Source organism: Sturnus vulgaris, chromosome 18, assembly GCF_052056855.1.
Source record: "Sturnus vulgaris isolate bStuVul1 chromosome 18, bStuVul1.hap1, whole genome shotgun sequence".
NCBI lineage: Eukaryota > Metazoa > Chordata > Aves > Passeriformes > Sturnidae > Sturnus > Sturnus vulgaris.
The window spans coordinates 4,790,811-4,809,895 of NC_142260.1; the positions used below are offsets into that span (position 1 = coordinate 4,790,811).

Below are 19,085 nucleotides of genomic sequence, written 5' to 3' on the forward strand. Positions count from 1 at the left end.
CTCGGCCGCCGCCGTGGCCACGCCCCCTCCACGAGACCAATCAGCGACAGAGGCATAGCCCTGGTCCCGCCTTCGCCTGCACATGATTGGTCAGTGCCAGTGGTGGGGCGGGGCCGCTGCGCGGGTGGGCGGAAGCGCGGCGCCCACGTGGTTCCTGCAGGGAGCCGCCACCGGGTCCCCGACCGAGAGGGACCGTGGGGGTCCAACGGGGCGGATCCGAGCGGGGTCGGGCCTAGAGGGACCCTAATCGGGATCGGGACCGAACGGGGCCGGTGCTGGCCGCCATGGATCCGCTGCGGGCTCAGCAGCTGGCGGCCGAACTGGAGGTTGAGATGATGGCCGACATGTACAATCGGTGCGGCCCGCCCGGAGGGGGCATTGGGAGTGTTGGGGTACCGGGGGCTGTCCGTGGCTTGGGGGACAATAGCGGGTGTCAGAAGCACTGGGGAGCCCTGGGGTGCTGGGGTTGAAGGGGAGTGCGGGGGGTCCTAGGAGACACCTGGGAAATGGAGGGGGGGGGAACCGGAGATGCCTGAGGATGGGGGGCGGTGAGAGGTCCAATGGGTGCCCGGGTGGCGATGACGGGGGATCCTGGGCCTGTTGGGGTGCAGAGGCCGGGGTCCCGGTCGGTGACGATGGGGGCACAGGAGGTGTTGGGGTGCAAGGGCTGGGGGTGCCTGGGATGACGGTAAAGGAGGGTGCTGCGTTGCAGGGCTGGGTCCCGGGGGTTGCGATGGCGGAGTACGGGAGATGTTGGGGTGCAGGGTCGGAGTCCCGGGGATGGCGATGGAAAAGGTATAGGGTGTGCTGGGGTGCGGGGCCGGGTCCCGGGTGGCGCGGGGCTCAGACGCGGTGTGGTCCGTGCAGGATGACCCAGGCGTGCCACCGCAAGTGCGTCCCCCCGCACTACAAGGAGTCGGAGCTGTCCAAAGGGGAATGCGTGTGCCTGGACCGCTGCGTGGCCAAGTACCTGGAGGTGCACGAGCGGATGGGCAAGAAGCTGACGGAGCTGTCGCTGCAGGACGAGGAGCTGCTCAAGCGAATGCAGCAGGGCACCGGCACTGCCTGAGCCCCAACCCCGCACCCCAATAAACCTGGGGAGTCTACTGTGCTCCCCTTGCCCCCCCAAACCCACCCTGTGGCCGTGTGTTGGGGTACGTGGTGCCCGTGGTTGCTGCTGCTGGGAGCCCCCCTTGTTGTCCCCAGCTGCCACGTGCTGTGTCCTTGTGGGGGGCACCCCTGGGTGCCCCCCCCGGCTGGGCCCAGCCCGTGTAATCCCCTGGATTAGGCAGAGCTGGGCTGAGCCCCTTGTAATCCTCAGTGGGGTGGGACAGGGCTCAGCCACTCCCTGTCTGTCTGTGCTGAGGGTCACCAGAGGGTGCTCAGGGACACAGCGCCGGAGGGGCAGGGCACAGGGACACCCCCAGGACACCCAGCCCCGGTTGAGGATACACAGATGGGACCGTGTGTGATGACCCAGGGACATCTCTGCCTGAGCAAAGAGCATGTGGAGACAGCCAGAGAACCACAGGGAGGGGGCATGGGGACACCCACGTGGAGATAGTCTCTGCACACACACAGACGGACACCTCCACACACCCCCAGGGACAGTTGGACGGGACAAGGGACCCGGAGCACATGGGCACGCAGGGAGTTACACTCGCTGAGGGACATCCGACGCTGTGTGAGGGACAGCTGCCGAGGGGCAGCCATGGGGTAACACACACCTAGAGGGACCTATGGTAGGGGGTGGGCCGTGTCCCTGCTCCCACAGCCCGGCAGCAGTTCCACACAGTTCCATCTGTGTGCTAGCGCCTGCGGGAAGTGGGTCAGGCTGTGCAGGGCGCGGGTGACGGCGCGGGGGTGGCTCTGCGCCCCGCGGCTCCCGTGACACCCGCCAGCACTCTGCGAGGGGTGCGGGGTGTCGGCGTCACGGGAGCCTGCGTGTCACCGGCCCCGCGGTGGAGCTGGGTGTGTGGCACATGTCAGGGGGTGCGTGTGGCCGCACACCCCGCGGGGGGTGTCCGTCTGTCCCCCCCGCAGTGCCCTGCACGCCTCGCTGCCCTGCCACCCGCCGCTCCCATCAATATTTCAGGAGCAGCAGGCAATGACCTGGAACGGTAGCGGCCCATCCACAGCAGCCAGGCCCCGCTCTCCCAAAATAAGACCATTTTTAATAAATAATTTCCCACCTTTTGGTTCCTGTTGGGGGTTTTTCCCACTCAGAATGGGAGGGGACCCCCTTCTGCATCCTGCGGCCCCCACCCGCCGGCTGCTCCCCACAGTTCTTGAGGCCTCCCCTGGGGAAAAGGGGAGCACGGGCGCCCCGAGGAGCCGGGACCTTCTGGGGCGCCGAGGGGGGCTCAGAGTCGGGGCAGGATCAGAGCCAGGAGGGGCAGGAGGACGGGAGGCCGGTGGGGCGCGGCGGTGGCCATCGGGGCACAGGGGTCATGGGGACAGCTGGCGTCCTCGGAGGGCCCGCGGGAGTCACGGGAGGGGGGGGGGCGGCCGGGGCTGGGGTCCCCGCAGGTCGTGGGGGGGCAGCCCGTCGCGGTAGAAGGCGGAGGGGGGCGCGGCCGGGAGGGTGCCCGGGCGACCCAGCGCCCGCCCCGGGGTGCCCATCACTGCCACCCCATTGCCACCGCCGCCATTGCCGTCTTCCATCTCCTCGTCTTCGTCGTCGTCGTCCTCAGGGCAGGCGTCGAAGTCGCGGGGGCGGAGCTGGCGCAGGTCGGTGCCGCGGCGGTGCGGGGGGCTGGCGCACGGTACCGGGGAGCTGGAGACTCGCGTGCGGCGGAACCAGGCCCAGAGCGGGCGCGCACGGCAGTCGCACGCCCAGGGGTTGGCGTTGAGGCGCAGAAACTGCAGCGAGGGCAGCGCGGCCAGCGGGTCCCCGGGCAGGGCCACCAGGCTGTTGTTGAACAGGTAGAGGATGGTGAGGCGCGCCAGCCCCCCGAAGGCGCGGCGGTGGATGGCTGCCAGCCGGTTGGCATGCAGCAGCAGGCGGTCCAGGCTCGACAGCCCCCGGAAGACGCCCTCCGACAGCGCCCGCAGCCGGTTGCCGTGCAGGAAGAGGTGGCTCAGGTTGGCCAGGTCGGCAAAGAGATCGTCCTGCGGGGAATGGGAGAGCGGTGGGCGTGGGGTGGGGGTCCACAGTGCTGTTCTACCTGGTGGGCATCACCTGGAGAGCCACTGGTGTGGGCCCCACAGAGCCCTGCCATGGGTCTTAGTCCTGCCAGCATCACCCATCACCCTCTCCTGTGTCCCTGCTCCATTAGCATCATGCAAGACCTTGCCCCATGTCCCTACCATGCTGGTGTCACCCATGGTCCTGCCCCACGGCCATCACCCTGCTCCCTCAGCATCTCCCATCCCTGCCCTGCATTCTGGCCCCGCCAGCATCACCTTATCCCTGTCTCCGTGGGTTGTCACCCACCACCCTGTCTGGTCCCACCCATTGCCCACCATCTCACCTCACCCACCTGGAGGTAGAGCAGCCCGTTCTCCTGCAGGTAGAGGTACTGGAGGCTGCGGAGGCCGCGGAAGATGCCGCTGGGCAGGCTGGCCAGCCGGCACCGGTACAGGTGGAGGGCCTGGAGGCGGTGGAGGCCGTGGAAGGTGTCAGGGGCCAAGACGCGGAGATGCGGGTTGTCACCCAGGTCGAGCTCCTCCAGGGCGGGCAGGTGTCGGAAGGTGCCCGGCTGGATGGAGGAGATGTTGTTGGAGTAGAGCCAGAGGGTGACGGTGCTGGGCCCGAAGGTGCCCGCCCGCAGCGCCCCGATGACGTTGTTCTGCAGGAAGAGGCGGCGGGCGCCGGGCGGGAGCCCCGCGGGCACCGAGGAGAAGTTGTTGGCCTGGCAGCTGACGGTGGGCGGCGAGACGTAGCAGGTGCAGAGCGCGGGGCAGGCGGGAGCCCCGCCGGGCACCCACACCAGCGCCGCCAGCAGCAGCAGGGCCGCCGGGCGCCCGCCTGAGGGCACAGCGGGGCGTCAGCGCGGGGCACCGCGCGTCCCCGACCCCCGCGCCGCCGCCGCCCGCCCCCCGCAGCCCCCCGAGACCCCGGGGCCGTGCCCACCCTGTCATCAAGCCATGGTTCCTTAGGAGAGTCCTGATCATTCCATACGGTTGGGCACCCCAAGGAGGCCCCCAGGACTGTACCCACCCTTAGGGCCATGGTTCCCCAGGAGAATCCCAAGGTCATGACAACCCCGTAGGGCTGGGCTCTCCTAGAAGCCCTCCAAAGCCACGCCAGCTCCATAGGGCCATGGTTCCCCAGGAGAGCGCCAAGGTCATCACCACCCCATTGGGCCGGATACCCCGAGGTGGGGACTGTGCCCACCCTGAGGGCCATGCCTCCCCAGGGACCCCCAAGGCCATGCCCACCCACACGGCCACGGTCCCCTAAGATCACAGTCCCCGAGGAGAATTCCAAGGTCATGACCACTCAACAGCACTGAGCATTCCTCGCAGCCCCTGGACCCACACCAGCCCATAGGACTGTGCTCCTCAGACACCCCCCCAGGCTATGCTGCTGCACAGCACCAAGGCTGGGGCACCCCAAAAAGTGGCTGTCCACTTGCGACCTCCTAGGGCCATTCCTGCCACTGGAGCCATGCTCCCTAGGGACTTCCAAAGCTCCCTGACCCCCCTGCCGTGGCCACACTCCTGCGGGACCGTGCCCACCTCACGGTCCACCAGAACCCCTCAGAGGGTCACAGACCCCTAGGACCCCCCTCACCCCCATCTGGGGGGGGGTCTGTGCCCCCTCCCCAAACGGGGCGGTGCCACGTGCGCGCGTGCCGCGGCCACGTGTGGGGCGGGGCACGCGTGGGCGCGGGCTGACGACACGCGCCGCCGCTCCGGGTGTTCAGCATCCCCCCCTTCCTCCCCCCCCACCCGTGTCCATCCCCCCCCTCAGGCTGCAACCCGAGAGCTTCATCCATAATTCAGCCCGGCGGCCTGGATCCACGCCCGGGGATGCGTGGATGCGCCCAGTCGCCGCTACCGGGGGAGGGGAGAGGAAGGAGGGGGGCGGTAGGACCCTCCGGTGCACCGGAGGTCACACCGGAGATGCACCGAGGGGTCTCACCGCCCCCTTCCCTCCCTTCCCCTCTGCCGGTGCTCCACGAGTTGGGGGGGTACCCACCCCCCACCCACCCACGGAGGCGTCCGGCGCATCTGCTCAGCGCCGCCCCCCTCCCCCGGCGCCCCGTGCCGGCGTGCGCCCCCCACCCGCGTCCCATCTGTCACTCCCCCACGCCGCGGGCTGACTCAGTTGGGAGCTGAAGTCACCGGTTCTCAGCTTCCCCCCCCCCCCACCCCGGGTGCCAACCCCCCCCCCCACCCCGGTACTTGCGGGTACCCCACAGACCCGCGGTACCCACCCGCGGGGCGCGGGCTAACCCGGGCACTCCCGGCTTTCCCGCGGTGCCCACATTGTGAATTGTGGGGCGTCTCCACGCCGGGCTGGAGGTCCGGGAGTGGCACCGCGTAGCCCCTGGATCGTGGGGCACACCCCGATGGGGATCGTGGGGTACCCACACTCCGGACTGGGGTTCTTGGGGTGGCACCGGGTACCCCATGGATCGTGAAGCATCCAAAAGCCGAGCTACGCACGCCGGTGCTGCACAGGGTGTGCCTGGGTTCGTGGGGCACCCCCATGCCGCCCTGGGGGCCCGGGATGGCATCGAGTACCCACGTGTCGTGGGGCACCCGCAGCTGGGCTGAGGGTCCCGAGGTGGCATCGGATGCCCCGTGGATCACGAGACAGCCACACTTCGGGCTGTGCTGGCAGCCGACACCTCGTGGGTCGGGGGCACCCTCGCGCCAGGCAGCCGAGGGTCGCGGGGGACTCAACCTGGGGTGCCCCGGGACTGCGCCCCCGCGCCGGGCTGTGCGTTCCGGGGCAGCACCGGGGTCCCCGAACACCCCGGGGCTCCTCACGCACCCCGGGGCACCCGCATCCCGAGCGCCGCGGGGCACCCCGAGCCGGGACCGAGGTCTCCGGGTGAAACCCCAGGGTTGACCCGACACCCGTGGGACCCCGCCCGACCCCGCGCCTACCTGGGGGCAGGTCCCGAGCCGTGGGGGGCCGCATGGCGGGGCGGCCGCTCAGGCGCTGCCCACCCGCGGGGTCATGGCCGGTGCCGGGGGGGCTGCTCGCCCCCTTCGCCCCCGCCGCGCCGCCAGGAGCAGCAGCCGTCGCCGCCCCGGGGCATGGCACGGGTGGGCTCGGGCTCGGGCACGGGTGGGCTCGGCGCGGCGCTGCCCGCGGCTCCGTGGGGCTGAGCCCTCCCCGCGCCGCGCCTTATCCCGGGGCGGCCGCTCCGCCCCCCGCGCCGGCCCCGCCGCTTAACCCTTCCCGGGCCGGCCCGCCCCAGGCGGGACAGGGGTGGGCACGGGGACTCCCGGTGGGGACAGCGGGGACAGCGGGGGATGCGCTGCGGGCGTCCGCGGGGGACACGCCCATCGGGATTCGCGAGGGAGACTCCCAATGGGGACACGGGGTGTGACGGGTTCCCCCAAAGGGGAAAGGACGCGGGGCTCGCGTGGGAAGGTGTGAGCGGGGGACACGGAGGGCGGTCTCCGTCCGTCCGTCCGTCCGTCCGTCCGTCCTTCTGTCCCTCCCTCCCTCTGTCCCGCGCTCCCTGGACCGGCGGCGGGCCCCCATGGACGGCCGGACCCTCGGGGGCTGCCCCCGGAGCAGGCGCGGCGGGGCCGGGGGTCCCGCACCCGACGAGCCTCCAGGAGGGCGCGGGGGGCGGCGGCGTGCGCACCCACGCGGGACCGCGGCGCTGTTCGCGGTGCCATCCCGGCGCTGTCCGTGGTGCCGCCGCGCCGCTGCCCGGCCAGGCCCGGGGCAGAAGCGGGTGGCGGCGGTGCGGAATGCACCGGCCCCGCGCGGGCCCCACGCCGGTGCCGCGCGTGGGGGGGGACGCGTGGCCGCGCGGGCTGCGGCGGCACCGGCACCGGCTGGCACCGGCGCGTGTTTGCGGCGCCGTCTCCGGCGAGCGAAATGCCACAAGCTGGTGCGGCGGCACCCGTGGGAGGGGGCGTGGGCGGTGCGGGGCTGACTCAGGGGCCGCCATCCGCTCCCCCCCGCCCGTGCCCCCAGCCTGGCCGCGGAGCCCCCGGCCGGACACCGCTGATATGGCCCGGAAAGGGGGAGCCTGCTCTGGGGGGGCTGCGGGTGCTGGTGCCCACCCGGCTGGGGAGCTGGGGACAGGGTGGATAGGGAGGGGATGGACGGCCGGATGCATGGAAGGAGGGGAGAGGTGGGTGGACAGAGGTGGAGGATGAACTGATGGACATAAGGAGAGTAGGACAGATGGACAGACAGATGTACGGAGAACATCTGGAGATGGGGTGGACGAATGAAGGGATGGGTGGAAGATGGAGAGGACAGGCAGATGGACAGGTGGAGGGAAGGGCAGGTTATGGGCAGCTGGAAGGTTGTGGGACGGATGGATGGGATAGATAGATTTGTGATTGGAGGGGGACAGATGGACAGGTGACAGACAGAGGAATGATGGACAGATGGATGGGTGACAGACAGATGGATGGGTGATGGACAGATGGACGGGTGATGAACAGACAGAAGGGCAGCTGGCAGAGCAGATGAGAGGCTGGAGCAGTGGGGACAGGTGGGGACAGACCAGCTGGCTGCAAGCACTGGTGGATGGACAGAAGGACAGAGGAGAGGATGTGGCCAAGAGGAGGGTGACAGGAAGGACAGGTGTGTCCTGGGTGGGGCGAAAGCAGGGGGTGGGGGACACAGCAGAACATAGCGGGGTGGGAATGGGAATGACTCTGGGATGGCACAGCTGCAGTGGCCCAGGGATAGTCACTGGGGTGTCCAGGAATGGCCTAAGGGGTGACCCAAGCATCACTGAGAGGTGGCCCAAGAGTGACCAAAAAGGTGATCCAAGGGTGACTCGAGGGTAGCGCCAGCAGGAGAGCACCTTGGGGACACCAGGTGAGAGAGGTGTCACACCTGGAGACGCCGAGGGGGGCACCCGCGGGGGGCGCAGGGGCGGCACCGGGGAAGGGCTCCGTGCCGAGACGGCCCCTCCTGGGCGGACCCGCCGGTGACCGGGGCTTGTCCACCGAGGCCGCCTCCCGCGCCCCCCCGAACCGCCGCACCCGGAGGCGGGGCCCGGCCCGGCCCGGCCCGGCCGCTCCACCCTCAGCGGGGGGAGCGGGGGGGGGGCGCGGCGCGGCATCGGGGGCACCGCGGGAGCATCGGGAGCACCGGGGACGCCGGGGCGGGGAGAGCCCGGTCCCCTCCCCGCCGGGCCGGGCGGGAGGCGGGTGAGCGGCGCGGGGATCCGGCGGGAGGAGCCCGGATGGACACGGAGCGGCTGCGGGAGGAGGGTTGTGACCGCGACGGGAGGATCCGGGAGAGGGGGGACCGAGGGCCCTGGGCCCCTGCTCTGCGGAGCTGGGCTCGGCGTGGACGCGATGCGGATGTCTGGAGTGTCCTGGGCGGTGCCGGGGGCGCGTCTGGCGGAGCGGCGGGGCTGCGTCGGCCCCGGGGCAGGCTCGGGGGGCTGCCACGGCAGGGGCCCCACGGCTGCCCACCCGCTGGGACCACGCGTGTGTCCCCCTGCCACACGTGTGCGGGCCAAGTCCCCGCGGCCAGGGCTGCCCCCGCTCCGTGGGGCGCGGGCGGCGCCGACCCCATGGCACTCCGGGGTGGGGAGGGTCCCAGGTCTGCGGCAGCCCCCAGAAGTCCTGCCCCCTCCATGACCCGGGAGAAGCTGGAGGGACACAGCAGGGATAGAGGGGACAGAGACACTGATGCTGCGAATCTCCGGCCCGAGCCAGAGCCTCCTGCTGCCTCAAGGAGGGCTCACTAGTCTGGGGGCTCACCAGCGGGGGGACCGCACCAGTAAGGGGGGGTCACTACTATGGGGACTCACCAGTGTGGCTGGCAGGGACAGCATGTCCAGGACAGCCCAGTAAGGCTCAGTGGCTGTCACCCATAGTGAGTGGCTCGGGGTGCCCGAGGCAGTGATCCCCATATGTCAGGGCTCCCCGGTGCCCCCCCAGCTGATGCCACAGCCCCAGCCCCCCACCTGAGTGGCTAAAAATAGTTCAGGTCCCCCCGGGCCGGCCCCCCCTCGGCTATGTTCAGGTTAATCTTTAGCTGCTCGTCACTATAGTGAGCCTCATTACCCGACATTACGGCAGGCAGGGGAGAGGGTTAAGGACAGGCCCTGGACAGTGTCAAGGTGACAGGGGCTCGGTACAGCAGAGTCAGGCTGTGCGTGGGTGAGCGAGGTGGGGGGACACGGGGGACAGTGAACTGGGGGTGACATGGCCTTGGTGCCCTCGACACCCAGCTGTGGATCACAGGGGAGTCCCAACTGAATGTGTGGGGTGACCTCGTGTCAGCCTCAGCACGGTGACAATCCACAGTGCAGTGCAGTGCTTGGGGTGTCAGCGTCCCCAGGAGACATGCCATGGTCCCTAGCAGTGTGAGGGGATTCCTGGAGACATGACAGGATCCCCAGGGGAGTGGCAGTGTCCCAGAGATGTGACAGTGTCCCTGAGAGCTGTGCCAGGGTCCCCAAGGGAGGGCCCCATGGGCTGTGTCACCATCCCCTGCAGCGTGCCTGTGTCCCCAGGGGCTGTGCCAGCATCTCCAGGGTTTGTGCCAATTTCCCAAGCACTGTGCCAAGCCCTGGGGGGGTGGGGGGAGGGTGTGTTGGTGTCCCCGAGGGGATGCCAATGTCCCCAGGGGCTGTGCCAGCATCACCAGGAAGAGTGCCAGTTTCCCAAGGGCTGTGCCAGGTCCCCAGCAGGGTGCAGGTGTCCCTGGGGTAAGGTGTGTTGTGGTGTCCCCAATGCTCACACCAGGGTGTGCAGCAGTGTGCCAGTGTCCCCAGGGTTATGCCAGGTCCTGGGCCAGGTTGGCTCAGGGCAGTAGGGACAGCACAGGGGTGTCCTGGCACACTGGGGGGACTGAGCCCCCATTGAGGAGCCCACGGTGCTATCGGGGGGCCCAAGGCACTATCGAGGACCAGCACCCTGGGGGAGCTGCGTGTGCTCCTGGGAGATTAGGGGGGAGTCAGTGGGGGTGAGGAGGTGCATCCCAGCCATGCTGCCGGGGTTCAAACTCCACGGCGGCAGTGAAGGTGACGGTGACAACAGGAGGGCCTGGCCTCGTGCAGGTGGGTGAGGGGTGCTGGACAGGAGGCAGCAGGCACCTGGGCAGGTGTGTGCAGGTGTGCATGCCTGTAAGGGATCTGTGTGTGTGTCCATGCAGACCGTGTGTGTGCCTGTAAACTGGTGTGTGCACCTGAAACACGTGTGTGCACCTGAAACGCGTGTGTCTGTGCCCATAAACGCGTGTGTCTGTGCCCATAAATCTTTGTGTGTTCCCATAAATGTGTGTGCACCTCTAAATCTCTGTGTGTGTGCCACATGCCAACAGCTGTCCCCACGTGTGTGAGCCCTGGTTGTCATAGGGCCCTGCTCTGTGCCCTGGCACATGGAGGGACATTGGTGCCAGCTGCTGTGGCCAGGGCAGAGCCGGGGTCATGATGGCCTTTGCCCAGGTGGCCACGTGCTGCCACATGCCCCTGTGCACCCCAGATGTCCCTGTGCCCCTGGTGGGTCCCAGCATGGTGTGACACCCAGCCTTTGTCACCCACAGGCTTGGTGAAGACGCCCCAGGCTGGTGACAGCCTGGGTGGGGGACATGGGGGGCGCAGGGCTAGCCAAGCGCCTGGGGACGCTCCTGTCCGGGCTGCTGGAGTGCGGCGCCTTCTGCGGCATCATCTTCGGCTGGGCCTCCCTTGTCTTCGTCCTCAAGGACCTGGGATACTTCGAGGGGCTGTGCCAGCCCTCTGCCACCCCTAGCCCCAACCTCACCCTGGGGTCTGGTATGGACCCCCACCTGTCCCTATGGTCCCTAACTCGTGACCTCACTGTCCTCATGCCCTGTGCTGTCCCATGTCCCCACTGTGCCTGTGTCTTTGCTGTCTGCAATGTCCTGATGCCCTGCAGCATTCCGTGTCCCCGCCCTCTCCAAGCCCATGTGCCTACTGTCCATGGCATGTCCATGGTGTCCCCACATGCCCGGTGTCCCCTGCATCTCTGCTGGCCCATGTCCCTGCACCCCTGGTATTCCTGGTGTCCCCATGCCCATGTCTCTGTGTCCCCATGCCCCACTTATGACCATCCCCAGACTGCAGCGGGCAGGATGAGCAGTTCTCCCTGGTCTTCACCATCGGCTCCTTCATGAACAACTTCATGACTTTCCCCATGGGCGTTGTCTTCGACCGCTTTGGCACCACAGCCGCTCGCCTCATTGCCATGTGAGCCCTGCACCGGGGGGGACACAGGGGACGGGGCTTGGGCTGAGGGGCTGCTGCGAATGGGGTGTTATTGGGGTGGCCTGGCTCCCAAGGGGCTGGGGTAGGGGAATCACCTGTGATTCCCAGGATCCTGTGCCCACGTGTCACCACTGTCTCCTTTAGCTCCCTCTACACTGGCGGGACCCTGCTTGTCGCCTTCTCCACCCCAGGTGAGACCCTGTGGCCAGGGTGTCTCCAGCCCCGGGAGGACCTCTTTGGTAACCCCTGTCCCCACTGACCTCTGTGTTCCCAGAGATGGCAGTGCTGCTCTTTCCAGCCATGTCCATGCTGTCGGTGGGTGGCATCCTCCTCATCCTCACCAACATGCAGGTGGGTTCCCCTGCCACGTGGTGGCAGAACAGCCTGCCCAGCACGGGAGGGCTCTGATGGCACACAGGCGTCTCTCGGTGCCAGGTGGGGAACCTGTTCGGGAACTACCGCTCCATCATCATCACCCTCTACAACGGGGCCTTCGACTCCTCCTCCGCCATCTTCCTCATCGTCAAGGTGGGTGTGAGGGACGCGGCAGTAGTAGCAGGGGAGGACAGAGCTGAGAACATCTACGGACATATTGGGGACACAATCTGGGACACTGTTGGGGCCACACTTGGGCACACACTTAGGGCCTGAGCAGGTGGCTGGTGGCAGCCATTCTCTGTCCCTGACTCCGTCCTTGTCCCCAGCTGCTGTACGAGCGCGGGCTGTCCCTGCGGGCCATGTTCCTCTTCCTGGCAGCCTGCAGTGCTTGGCACCTCCTGCGCACCCTCTTCCTGATGCCGCGCACCCGCATCCCCTACCCGCTGCCCCCCGACTACGACTACGGGTATGGGGGGCTGCCTGCGCCCTGCTGGGGCTCTGGGGAGAGGGGAGGCAGGGTCTCACCCTGCGGGCAGCGGGTCCTGTCCCGTGGGCAGGCATGACGCAGGGTGACACAGGCGCTGCCGCAGGCTGCAGTGCCGGGGCCGTTCCCGCTCCTACCGAACCCACAAGGACAAGCAGCCCTCGGGAGAGGCCGGGCCCGAGGAGACACCCCAGGAAGCCCCCATAGCTCGAGGTGCCCGGAGTGGGAATCTGCTGGGGGGTGGGGCTTATATTTGGGGAGGGGCTTGGCCGGCCAGGTGGGCTGTGGGCGGTGCCATGTAAATGAAGGGTGTGACATGGGCATGGCGTGGTTGAAGGGCAACCATGTGTATGCAAATTAACGAGGCGTGGCCTTGTGGTGGGTGGGCGTGGTTTTACTGGGCGTGGCTGGTGACAGATAGCTGTATGCAAATGAAGGGGGCTGGGTGCAGCAGTGTATGGGCGTGGCCAAAATCATGGGCGTGGTGACACATCTGAATGGGCAGGGTCATGCAGAGGGCTGTGAGGCCCCAGTGGGTGACAGGGACAAGGTGTGTCTGTATGCGCCCCGCCCTGACACCTGCCCAGGTGGGGACGCCCCTGGGACGCCGTTCCGGGCCTGCGCCTGCTCCTGGCTCTTCGCCTGGCACGTGGCCTGGCTCTCGGTGATGCAGCTGCGCCATTACCTGTTCATCGGCACCCTCAACCCGCAGCTGGAGCACCTGGCACAGGGGGACCACGCCCTGGGTAAGGCATGGCGGCGAGGGGGACACGGCGGGGACCCCGGGGTCAGCCCCACCCGCCTGATGCTGTCCCCCCACAGTGAGCACCTACACCAACGCCTTTGCCATCACCCAGCTCTGCGGGGTGCTCTGTGCCCCCTGGAACGGCCTCATCCTCGACCGGCACAAGCGGGGAAAGGGACCCCGCCCTGAGGGTAACTGTCCCCCCACCCCACCACAAGGGCAGCTTGTCCCATGCCCCAAGGATTACTGGCCCCAGAGCCCTTCACCCCAAATGGAAGCACTCCTTGGCCCCACACTATGGGGGTAACAACTCCTTCTAGTCCTGTGGTCCCCTCATTACTGCCACCACCACTGTGCCCGAGCCCGTAGCACCCGGAGAAGGGACACAGAGGGGGCCGTGTCCCCATGCCCTGACCCCCGTGCCCACAGGGATCCTGGCCGCGCTGGCAGACCTGCGCTCGGCGGTGCTGTCGCTGGTGGTGACGGTGGCACAGTGCCTGCTGTTCTCCGTGTTTGCCGCCGTGCCCATCCTGCCCGTCCAGTTCGGCACCTTCGTGCTGCAGGTCATCAGCCGCTCCTTCCTGTACGGCGGCAACGCCGCCTTCCTGGCCATCGCGTGAGTGGGGACAGCCACGGCCACCGGGGACCAAGGGTTCGGGGTGGCAGGGGGTGGTGACACGGGCATTGTGGGTGTGGCAGGGGACAGGGTGGCGTGGTCAGGATGGGGCTGGAGGGTGGCAGGCGACATGGTGGAGAAGTCAGGGGCGGGGTATCGGGGTGGGGCTGTCAGGGTGGGGGTGCCAGGAGATGCCCGTTGGTGACGTGGGTGCCTGGCAGGTTCCCTCCGCAGCACTTTGGGAAGCTGTACGGGCTGGCCATGGCACTGTCGGCGCTGGTGGCCCTGCTGCAGTACCCCTGTGTAGCCCTGGTTCAGGGGCCACTCCAGGGGGACCCCTTCTATGTGAGTGTGCCCTGTGGGCCCCCCCGAGTGAGGGGTGAGGGGTGGTTCCACAGGGAAATGCGGATCCTGTCCTGGGAGAGAAGGGTCTGATCTCATGGGAAAATGGGGATCCTGATCCTGCCCCATGGGGAAATGGGGATGCAGCCCCGGGAGGGATGGAGTCCTTCCCACAGGAATGATGGGAGTCATATGCCATGAGAAATAGGGGGAGAGAGGGATGAGTGTCCTGCTCCTGGGGAAATTGGAGTGCTGCCCCAAGTGCCCTGGGGGGATGTTCTGGACAGCCCCCAAGCCCCCTGCCCTGAAACTCTTTCCCTCTGTAGATGAACTTGGGGCTCATCGCCGTGGTACTGGTGGCCTTTGTCAGCCCCGTGGTGGTGGCCCGTGAGTGCCAGCGACGAGCCAAGGAGCTGGGGATGGCTGGCACCCCCCTGGCAGCCCCCTCCAGCACTGAGATCCACGCTGAGACCCCACATTGAGCCACAAACCCAGCACCCCATTTTTGTACCAGCCTGAGGGTGCTGTGCCAGTGGGATGGGGGTGTTAGGGATAATAAAACATCGCTGCCCCCTCCACTCGCTGTGCTGCCCCACAACCCCCCCAGCCCCGCCCCCAGGTCCCAGGTGCACACAGACACAGCTCAGGAGACCTCTGCTTTACTGGGAAAGGAACTGGGGTGCCGTGGCAGCACTGAGGGCTCAATACTGGCAGATGAATGGGCGTATCTGGAAGCAGACGCGGCTTCGCCAGAGCCCATCTGGGGATAAGAACATCATTAGAGCCATGGGTGGTTCCCAGGGCCCCCCAATACCCTGCAACCACTTCCAGTGCCCCCTATATCCCCCCATTGGCACCCCCAGTGCCCTGTAACCCCTCCTATGCCCTTGGTGGTCCCCTCAGTTCACCCAGTGCCCTGTAGCCCCCCTCCCCACGGTGTCGTCCCAGTGTTCCTCCAATACACCGTAGGCTGTGCTCCCCTCCCCAGCACCCCCCAAGCCTGGACACGGTAGGTGTGTGACCTTACCTCGGACGCTAAGGGTGGTGCAGGTGGTGATGACATGCAAGGGCTGGGTGGGTGCCCAGTTCGCATAGTTCCAGGGGCTGGAGTCCTCCCAGTAGGACCCCCACTTCCCCTTCTGCTGTGCCAACAACTCAGTGACAGCCTCTACCACCCCTATCCAGCCCCTCGACCCCAAAAACCAGCCCGAGCAACCAACACCCAGCCCCTCATGTCTCAAAACCCAGCCACCATCCCCAGCACCCCATTTCCAGGCTCGTCCCCCACAAAACAGGCCCAGCACCCAGAACCCTAGATCCAACCCCTCACCCCCCAAAGCAGCCCCCAGCTGATCTTGCCAGCACCCAGCAGCCCTTTACCAGCGCGTTGTCCCCTTGTCCCCTCACCTTGCAACTGGTGACAGCTCCAATCCAGGGTGAGATGAGTTTGTTGAAGGTTTTTGCCAGTTTCTCCAGCTCCTGGTTGCGGGAAGCGCTGTGCACCGAGGCCAGCTGGCCCCGGTACACGTCCTGGCAGTAGCGCTGTGGGATGAGCACGGGCTGGCACCAGGCACTCACGTGTGCCCACGGGCACCTCCCAGCAGTGCTGGCATCCTGAGACCCCCCGTGCCCCGCTGTGCCCCACGTCCCCTCACCTGGGCAGCCGTATAGGTACGCAGCTTGTTCACCACGGTGTAGCGCAGCTGGGGGGTCTCACCAGCAGGGAGCCCCTGGAGCTGGCAGGGGGCTGCAGGGCAGAGGAGGGGGGGGGGTTGGTACTAGGGGTCTGTGTCACCCTGTGCCACTCACTGCCAGCCCCAGGCATGTGGCATCAGTGGGGTGGGCATGGCACTGGGGTGGCAGGGACTGGGGGTGTCCCCAGGGTGTCCCTGGGAGCGGGCAGGGGTGTGGGGCGCACTCACTGGGATGGGGGGACACTCACCAGGGTGGCTGGCAGGGACAGTGCCCAGCAGGGCCAGAGTGAGCAGCAGGCAGAGCCACATGGCAGTGGGACGCGCAGGGACACTGGGCACACCACCAGTGAAAATCTGGAGATTCCACAACCCTGTCACCCTTGGCCACCCCCCACCGTGGTCCAGAGCCCCTCTGCCACCCTTGGTGTGGCATCTGTTCTCTCTGTGGCCCTTCTGCTGTCCCCCATGTCCCCCCTGTCCTTCTGCCACCCCCAGTTCCACCTTGTGTCCCATACCCCCACTGTCCCTCCACCATTCCCAGTGCCACCCCCATGTACTCCTGGCATTCCAGAGACCCCCAGGTCCCCCTGACACCCTCAGCCCATCCTCAGGGATGCCCACCTCTCATCCCACCCCAACAGCCAGGGGCTGAGCCCACTTTGATGTCCCTGTCCCCATCCCTGCTCCTCACCTGGGGGCTGGGGGGACTCTGCCTATTGTTCCCCTTATAGGGGTGACAGGGCCACATGTCAACACCATAGCCTTGCGCCACCCAGCCTAGCCCTGGGGACACCATGGGGACATTGGGGTGACACTGGGGGCCCGTGGTGGGGGGGAAGTCCCTGCCTGCAGTGGGACACACATGGCCCCCAGGGAGGGGGGGCTGCAGGTTGTGGGGTGCATGGGGTGCCCAAGGCAGAGGGTGGGTGCTGGGGGGCTGAAAGGGAAGCAGGGGTGGGGGCTGTTCCAGTTTGAGGGGTGCAAGGCGGGTGTATGGGGTACAGCATGTCCTGGGATGGGGGTGCTGGGGTGCAGAGGGGATGTTGGGGTGCTGATACCATCTCCCGCCGGCCACGCTTGCCCAAGGGCCATTTCCTTCCCAACGGCTGTGGCCCCCTGGGTCCAGCCTGGCCGTTTGCCCACACACCCCCTTGAGCTCCCCCAAGCCTCCCATTCCCCTGACCAGCCCCCCCCCCAGCCTGCAGCTGAGCACCCGCAGCCCCCCCGGAGACTCTGCACCCCAATCCTCATCTCCATGCAGTGTGCACCCCTGCACCCCAGCTCTTCCAGCCCCTGTACCCCAACCTCCCTGAGCCCCTGTATTGACAACTTCAAACTCCCACAGCCCCCTCTTCACGGCCCTGCATTCCAAACCACCACAACTGCCTCCCCACACCCAGCACCCCCAAAATTCCACAACCCTCTCCCCACACACCCTGCACCCCAAACTCCCACAGCCCCCTCTTCATGGCCCTGCACCCGAAACCACCACAGCCCCCTCTTCATGGCCCCGCACCCCCCCCCCGGACCAAGCACATCCCAGGCACTGGCTGGGCAGGGTGCTGACAGACCTCCCCTGGGGTGTCCCCCACCATGTCCCCAACAGTTGGTGGTTGGGGATGTCACAAGGCTGTGGTTGGGGACATGTGTCCCTGTCACCAATAAAAGGGTGACAGTGGACAAAGTCCCCCAAGACCCAGGTGAGGAGTGGAGACAGGGACATGGGGGTGGGCTCAGCCCTCAGCTGCCAGGGTTGGGGGTTCCTGAGTCTGGCACTGGGGGCTCTAGGGTGCCATGGGTGGAGGGGGCATGGTGGGGGACAAAATGGCACAGGATGCCCAGGGGAGGGAGTGACCCAAGGGTTGGAAGTGAGGAACTGGGCACATGGTGGACACAGGAGGGCTGGGGTCTGTGGAGATAGCAGAGGGGACAGGACACGCCGGGCACTGGGGATGGCGGGGGGACAGTGGGGATATGGGAGGGTTTCTGAGGGGACACGGGGAGGAGAGAGTGATGGTGGGGGTGGCAGAGGGCCCATGGGGGTGTCCCCTGGGTGGCCGAGGGTGATAGGACTCTGGGATCTCCCAAGGGTGCTAGTGGTGTCCCCAGTGTCCCTGTGCCATGCGGTCCTGCCTGCTGCTCGCCCTGGCCCTGCTGGGCACAGTTCCTGTCAGCCGCGCCGGTGAGTACCCCCACACCCCCGCTGCCTGCAGGGACATCCTGAGGACACCCCTGCTCCCAGGGTAACCCAGCCACTGTCCCCAGCTCTTGCCAGCCCTGCGGTGGAGGATGAGGAGGATGTGACAGAGCTGGAGACGCCCGAGGAGTACAGGTGCCTAGGGGCCAGTGACGAGCAGGCACCCGGTGTCCCCAGCATGCCGGGCACCGCCACCTGCCGCTACGTCATTATCCGCCGCTGCCGAAGCTTCCGCCGTGCGCAGGTGGGATGGGGTGGGTTGGGTGGGGCTTGGGGTGGGGACACTAGTGCCCCCAGTGACAGCCGTGTCTCCGCAGTGTATCTGTGCCCGGCGCTTCCGTGGGCGCTTGGCCTCCATCCACGATTCACACACCAACAACTTCCTGCTGCTCCTGGCGCGCCGGAACACCAACGCGGGTCAGGTCTGGATCGGTGCCGTCAGCCAGCCCGCTGTAAGGACCCCGCCACGTGCCCCTCACCCTGGCCTCGGGCCACCCTGTCTCCTCCCAGTGTCCCCAGTGCCCACCCCGGGTGTCCCAGCCCCATCCCATGATTCCCAGTGCACAATCTGGGTTCCCCAATCCCATTCCCAGTGTTCTCAGTGCCCACCAGCAGAGATGCAACCCTACCCCAGTGTCCCCTGTGCCCACTTGGGTGCTCCAGCCTTGTCCCAGTATCCCTTGTGCACATCTGGATGTCCCATTCTCATCCCGCTGTCCCCAGTGCTGGGGGTCCCCACACCTTTTCTCCTCTGGCAGGTCCCATTCCCGAGCTGCCACTGGACTGACCGGAGCCCCTGGAACTACAGCCGATGGGTGCGTGGACACCCCCTGCCCGGCCGCCGCTTCTGCACCGCCCTCTGCACCAACAGTCAGTGGGGGCTCTATGGGAGGGGTCCAGGGGGCTCTGGACTGGTGGGGGGGAGGGTGCTGAGGGGCTCAGGGTGGGGAGGTGACACTGGGGGACTGGTATAAGGTATCTGGGGGGCTATCCCCGGGGGCTGGAGGGCGATGGGCTGATCCCCTCCTCTTCTCTCCCCAGGTGGGCTCTGGAGGAGCGTGCGCTGCAAGAGGCGGCTGCCCTTCATCTGCGAGATATGAGGGGCTCAGCCCCCCTGGGTGCCCCCAGGCCTCCCTTACTGCCGTTCCCCCACGGGGGGCTGCACCTCCTTCCTCAGAGCTCAATAAAGTCTTGGTGTCAGCACCCACTTGGTGTTTGTGCAGAGACAGGCTGGGTGCACCCAGGGTGGGCACAGAGGGGTTTGGGAGGTGTCCCTTGTTTCCTGCA

General features: G+C 67.3%; 5 protein-coding genes across 6 annotated transcripts; 3 read left to right on the forward strand and 2 right to left on the reverse strand.

The window, feature by feature from the left end:
• The first annotated feature begins 114 nt into the window (after positions 1-114).
• On the forward strand, positions 115-2,197 carry TIMM10 (translocase of inner mitochondrial membrane 10). The gene is made up of 2 exons (XM_014878783.2): positions 115-355; positions 868-2,197. Exons 1-2 carry the CDS (start codon positions 285-287, stop codon positions 1,067-1,069), a joined length of 273 nt encoding a protein of 90 aa, XP_014734269.1. The 5' UTR covers positions 115-284; the 3' UTR covers positions 1,070-2,197.
• Positions 2,155-6,097, reverse strand: RTN4RL2 (reticulon 4 receptor like 2). The gene is given in 6 exon segments (XM_088175734.1): positions 2,155-2,504; positions 2,506-3,111; positions 3,483-3,970; positions 4,897-5,001; positions 5,436-5,891; positions 6,064-6,097. Coding segments are annotated over 6 exon segments (1,830 nt in total). The 3' UTR covers positions 2,155-2,363.
• A 4,563-nt stretch (positions 6,098-10,660) lies between these two features.
• On the forward strand, positions 10,661-14,485 carry SLC43A3 (solute carrier family 43 member 3). Its single transcript, XM_014878785.2, has 12 exons — positions 10,661-10,889; positions 11,195-11,324; positions 11,487-11,533; positions 11,617-11,693; positions 11,778-11,870; positions 12,047-12,186; positions 12,311-12,417; positions 12,792-12,950; positions 13,027-13,140; positions 13,379-13,565; positions 13,787-13,910; positions 14,234-14,485. The coding sequence occupies exons 1-12, from the start codon at positions 10,706-10,708 to the stop codon at positions 14,387-14,389; spliced, it is 1,518 nt and encodes a 505-aa protein (XP_014734271.1). The 5' UTR covers positions 10,661-10,705; the 3' UTR covers positions 14,390-14,485.
• A 65-nt stretch (positions 14,486-14,550) lies between these two features.
• LOC106854625 (proteoglycan 3-like) lies at positions 14,551-16,114 on the reverse strand. Of its 2 annotated transcripts, XM_088175714.1 has the most exons (5): positions 15,850-16,114; positions 15,563-15,654; positions 15,315-15,449; positions 14,935-15,046; positions 14,551-14,667 (listed from the first exon to the last, which is right to left on the reverse strand). In XM_088175714.1, the coding sequence occupies exons 1-5, from the start codon at positions 16,112-16,114 to the stop codon at positions 14,609-14,611; spliced, it is 663 nt and encodes a 220-aa protein (XP_088031840.1). In that variant the 3' UTR covers positions 14,551-14,608. The 2 variants fall into 2 exon arrangements, with proteins under 2 accessions (XP_088031840.1, XP_088031839.1); XM_088175713.1 differs by having other exon boundaries at positions 14,551-15,046.
• Positions 16,115-17,476: 1,362 nt separating this feature from the next.
• Positions 17,477-19,001, forward strand: LOC148221713 (bone marrow proteoglycan-like). The gene is made up of 5 exons (XM_088175715.1): positions 17,477-17,783; positions 17,867-18,042; positions 18,116-18,250; positions 18,557-18,668; positions 18,840-19,001. Exons 1-5 carry the CDS (start codon positions 17,723-17,725, stop codon positions 18,896-18,898), a joined length of 543 nt encoding a protein of 180 aa, XP_088031841.1. The 5' UTR covers positions 17,477-17,722; the 3' UTR covers positions 18,899-19,001.
• The last annotated feature ends 84 nt before the right edge of the window (positions 19,002-19,085 follow it).

Excerpts from the sequence above, each read along its gene's own strand:
- TIMM10 (XM_014878783.2), top strand. The coding sequence starts at position 285 with ATGGATCCGCTGCGGGCTCAGCAGCTGGCGGCCGAACTGGAGGTTGAG. Across the intron at positions 356-867 it reads ATGGCCGACATGTACAATCG|GATGACCCAGGCGTGCCACC; the intron begins GTGCGGCCCGCC and ends TGGTCCGTGCAG.
- SLC43A3 (XM_014878785.2), top strand. The coding sequence starts at position 10,706 with ATGGGGGGCGCAGGGCTAGCCAAGCGCCTGGGGACGCTCCTGTCCGGG. Across the intron at positions 11,534-11,616 it reads TGTCGCCTTCTCCACCCCAG|AGATGGCAGTGCTGCTCTTT; the intron begins GTGAGACCCTGT and ends CTGTGTTCCCAG. Across the intron at positions 11,871-12,046 it reads CCATCTTCCTCATCGTCAAG|CTGCTGTACGAGCGCGGGCT; the intron begins GTGGGTGTGAGG and ends CCTTGTCCCCAG.
- LOC148221713 (XM_088175715.1), top strand. The coding sequence starts at position 17,723 with ATGCGGTCCTGCCTGCTGCTCGCCCTGGCCCTGCTGGGCACAGTTCCT. Across the intron at positions 18,043-18,115 it reads GAAGCTTCCGCCGTGCGCAG|TGTATCTGTGCCCGGCGCTT; the intron begins GTGGGATGGGGT and ends GTGTCTCCGCAG. Across the intron at positions 18,669-18,839 it reads CACCGCCCTCTGCACCAACA|GTGGGCTCTGGAGGAGCGTG; the intron begins GTCAGTGGGGGC and ends TTCTCTCCCCAG.
- LOC106854625 (XM_088175713.1), bottom strand. The coding sequence starts at position 16,114 with ATGGGACACAAGGTGGAACTGGGGGTGGCAGAAGGACAGGGGGGACAT. Across the intron at positions 15,655-15,849 it reads TGTCCCTGCCAGCCACCCTG|CCCCCTGCCAGCTCCAGGGG; the intron begins GTGAGTGTCCCC and ends TCTGCCCTGCAG. Across the intron at positions 15,450-15,562 it reads GTACCTATACGGCTGCCCAG|CGCTACTGCCAGGACGTGTA; the intron begins GTGAGGGGACGT and ends CTCATCCCACAG.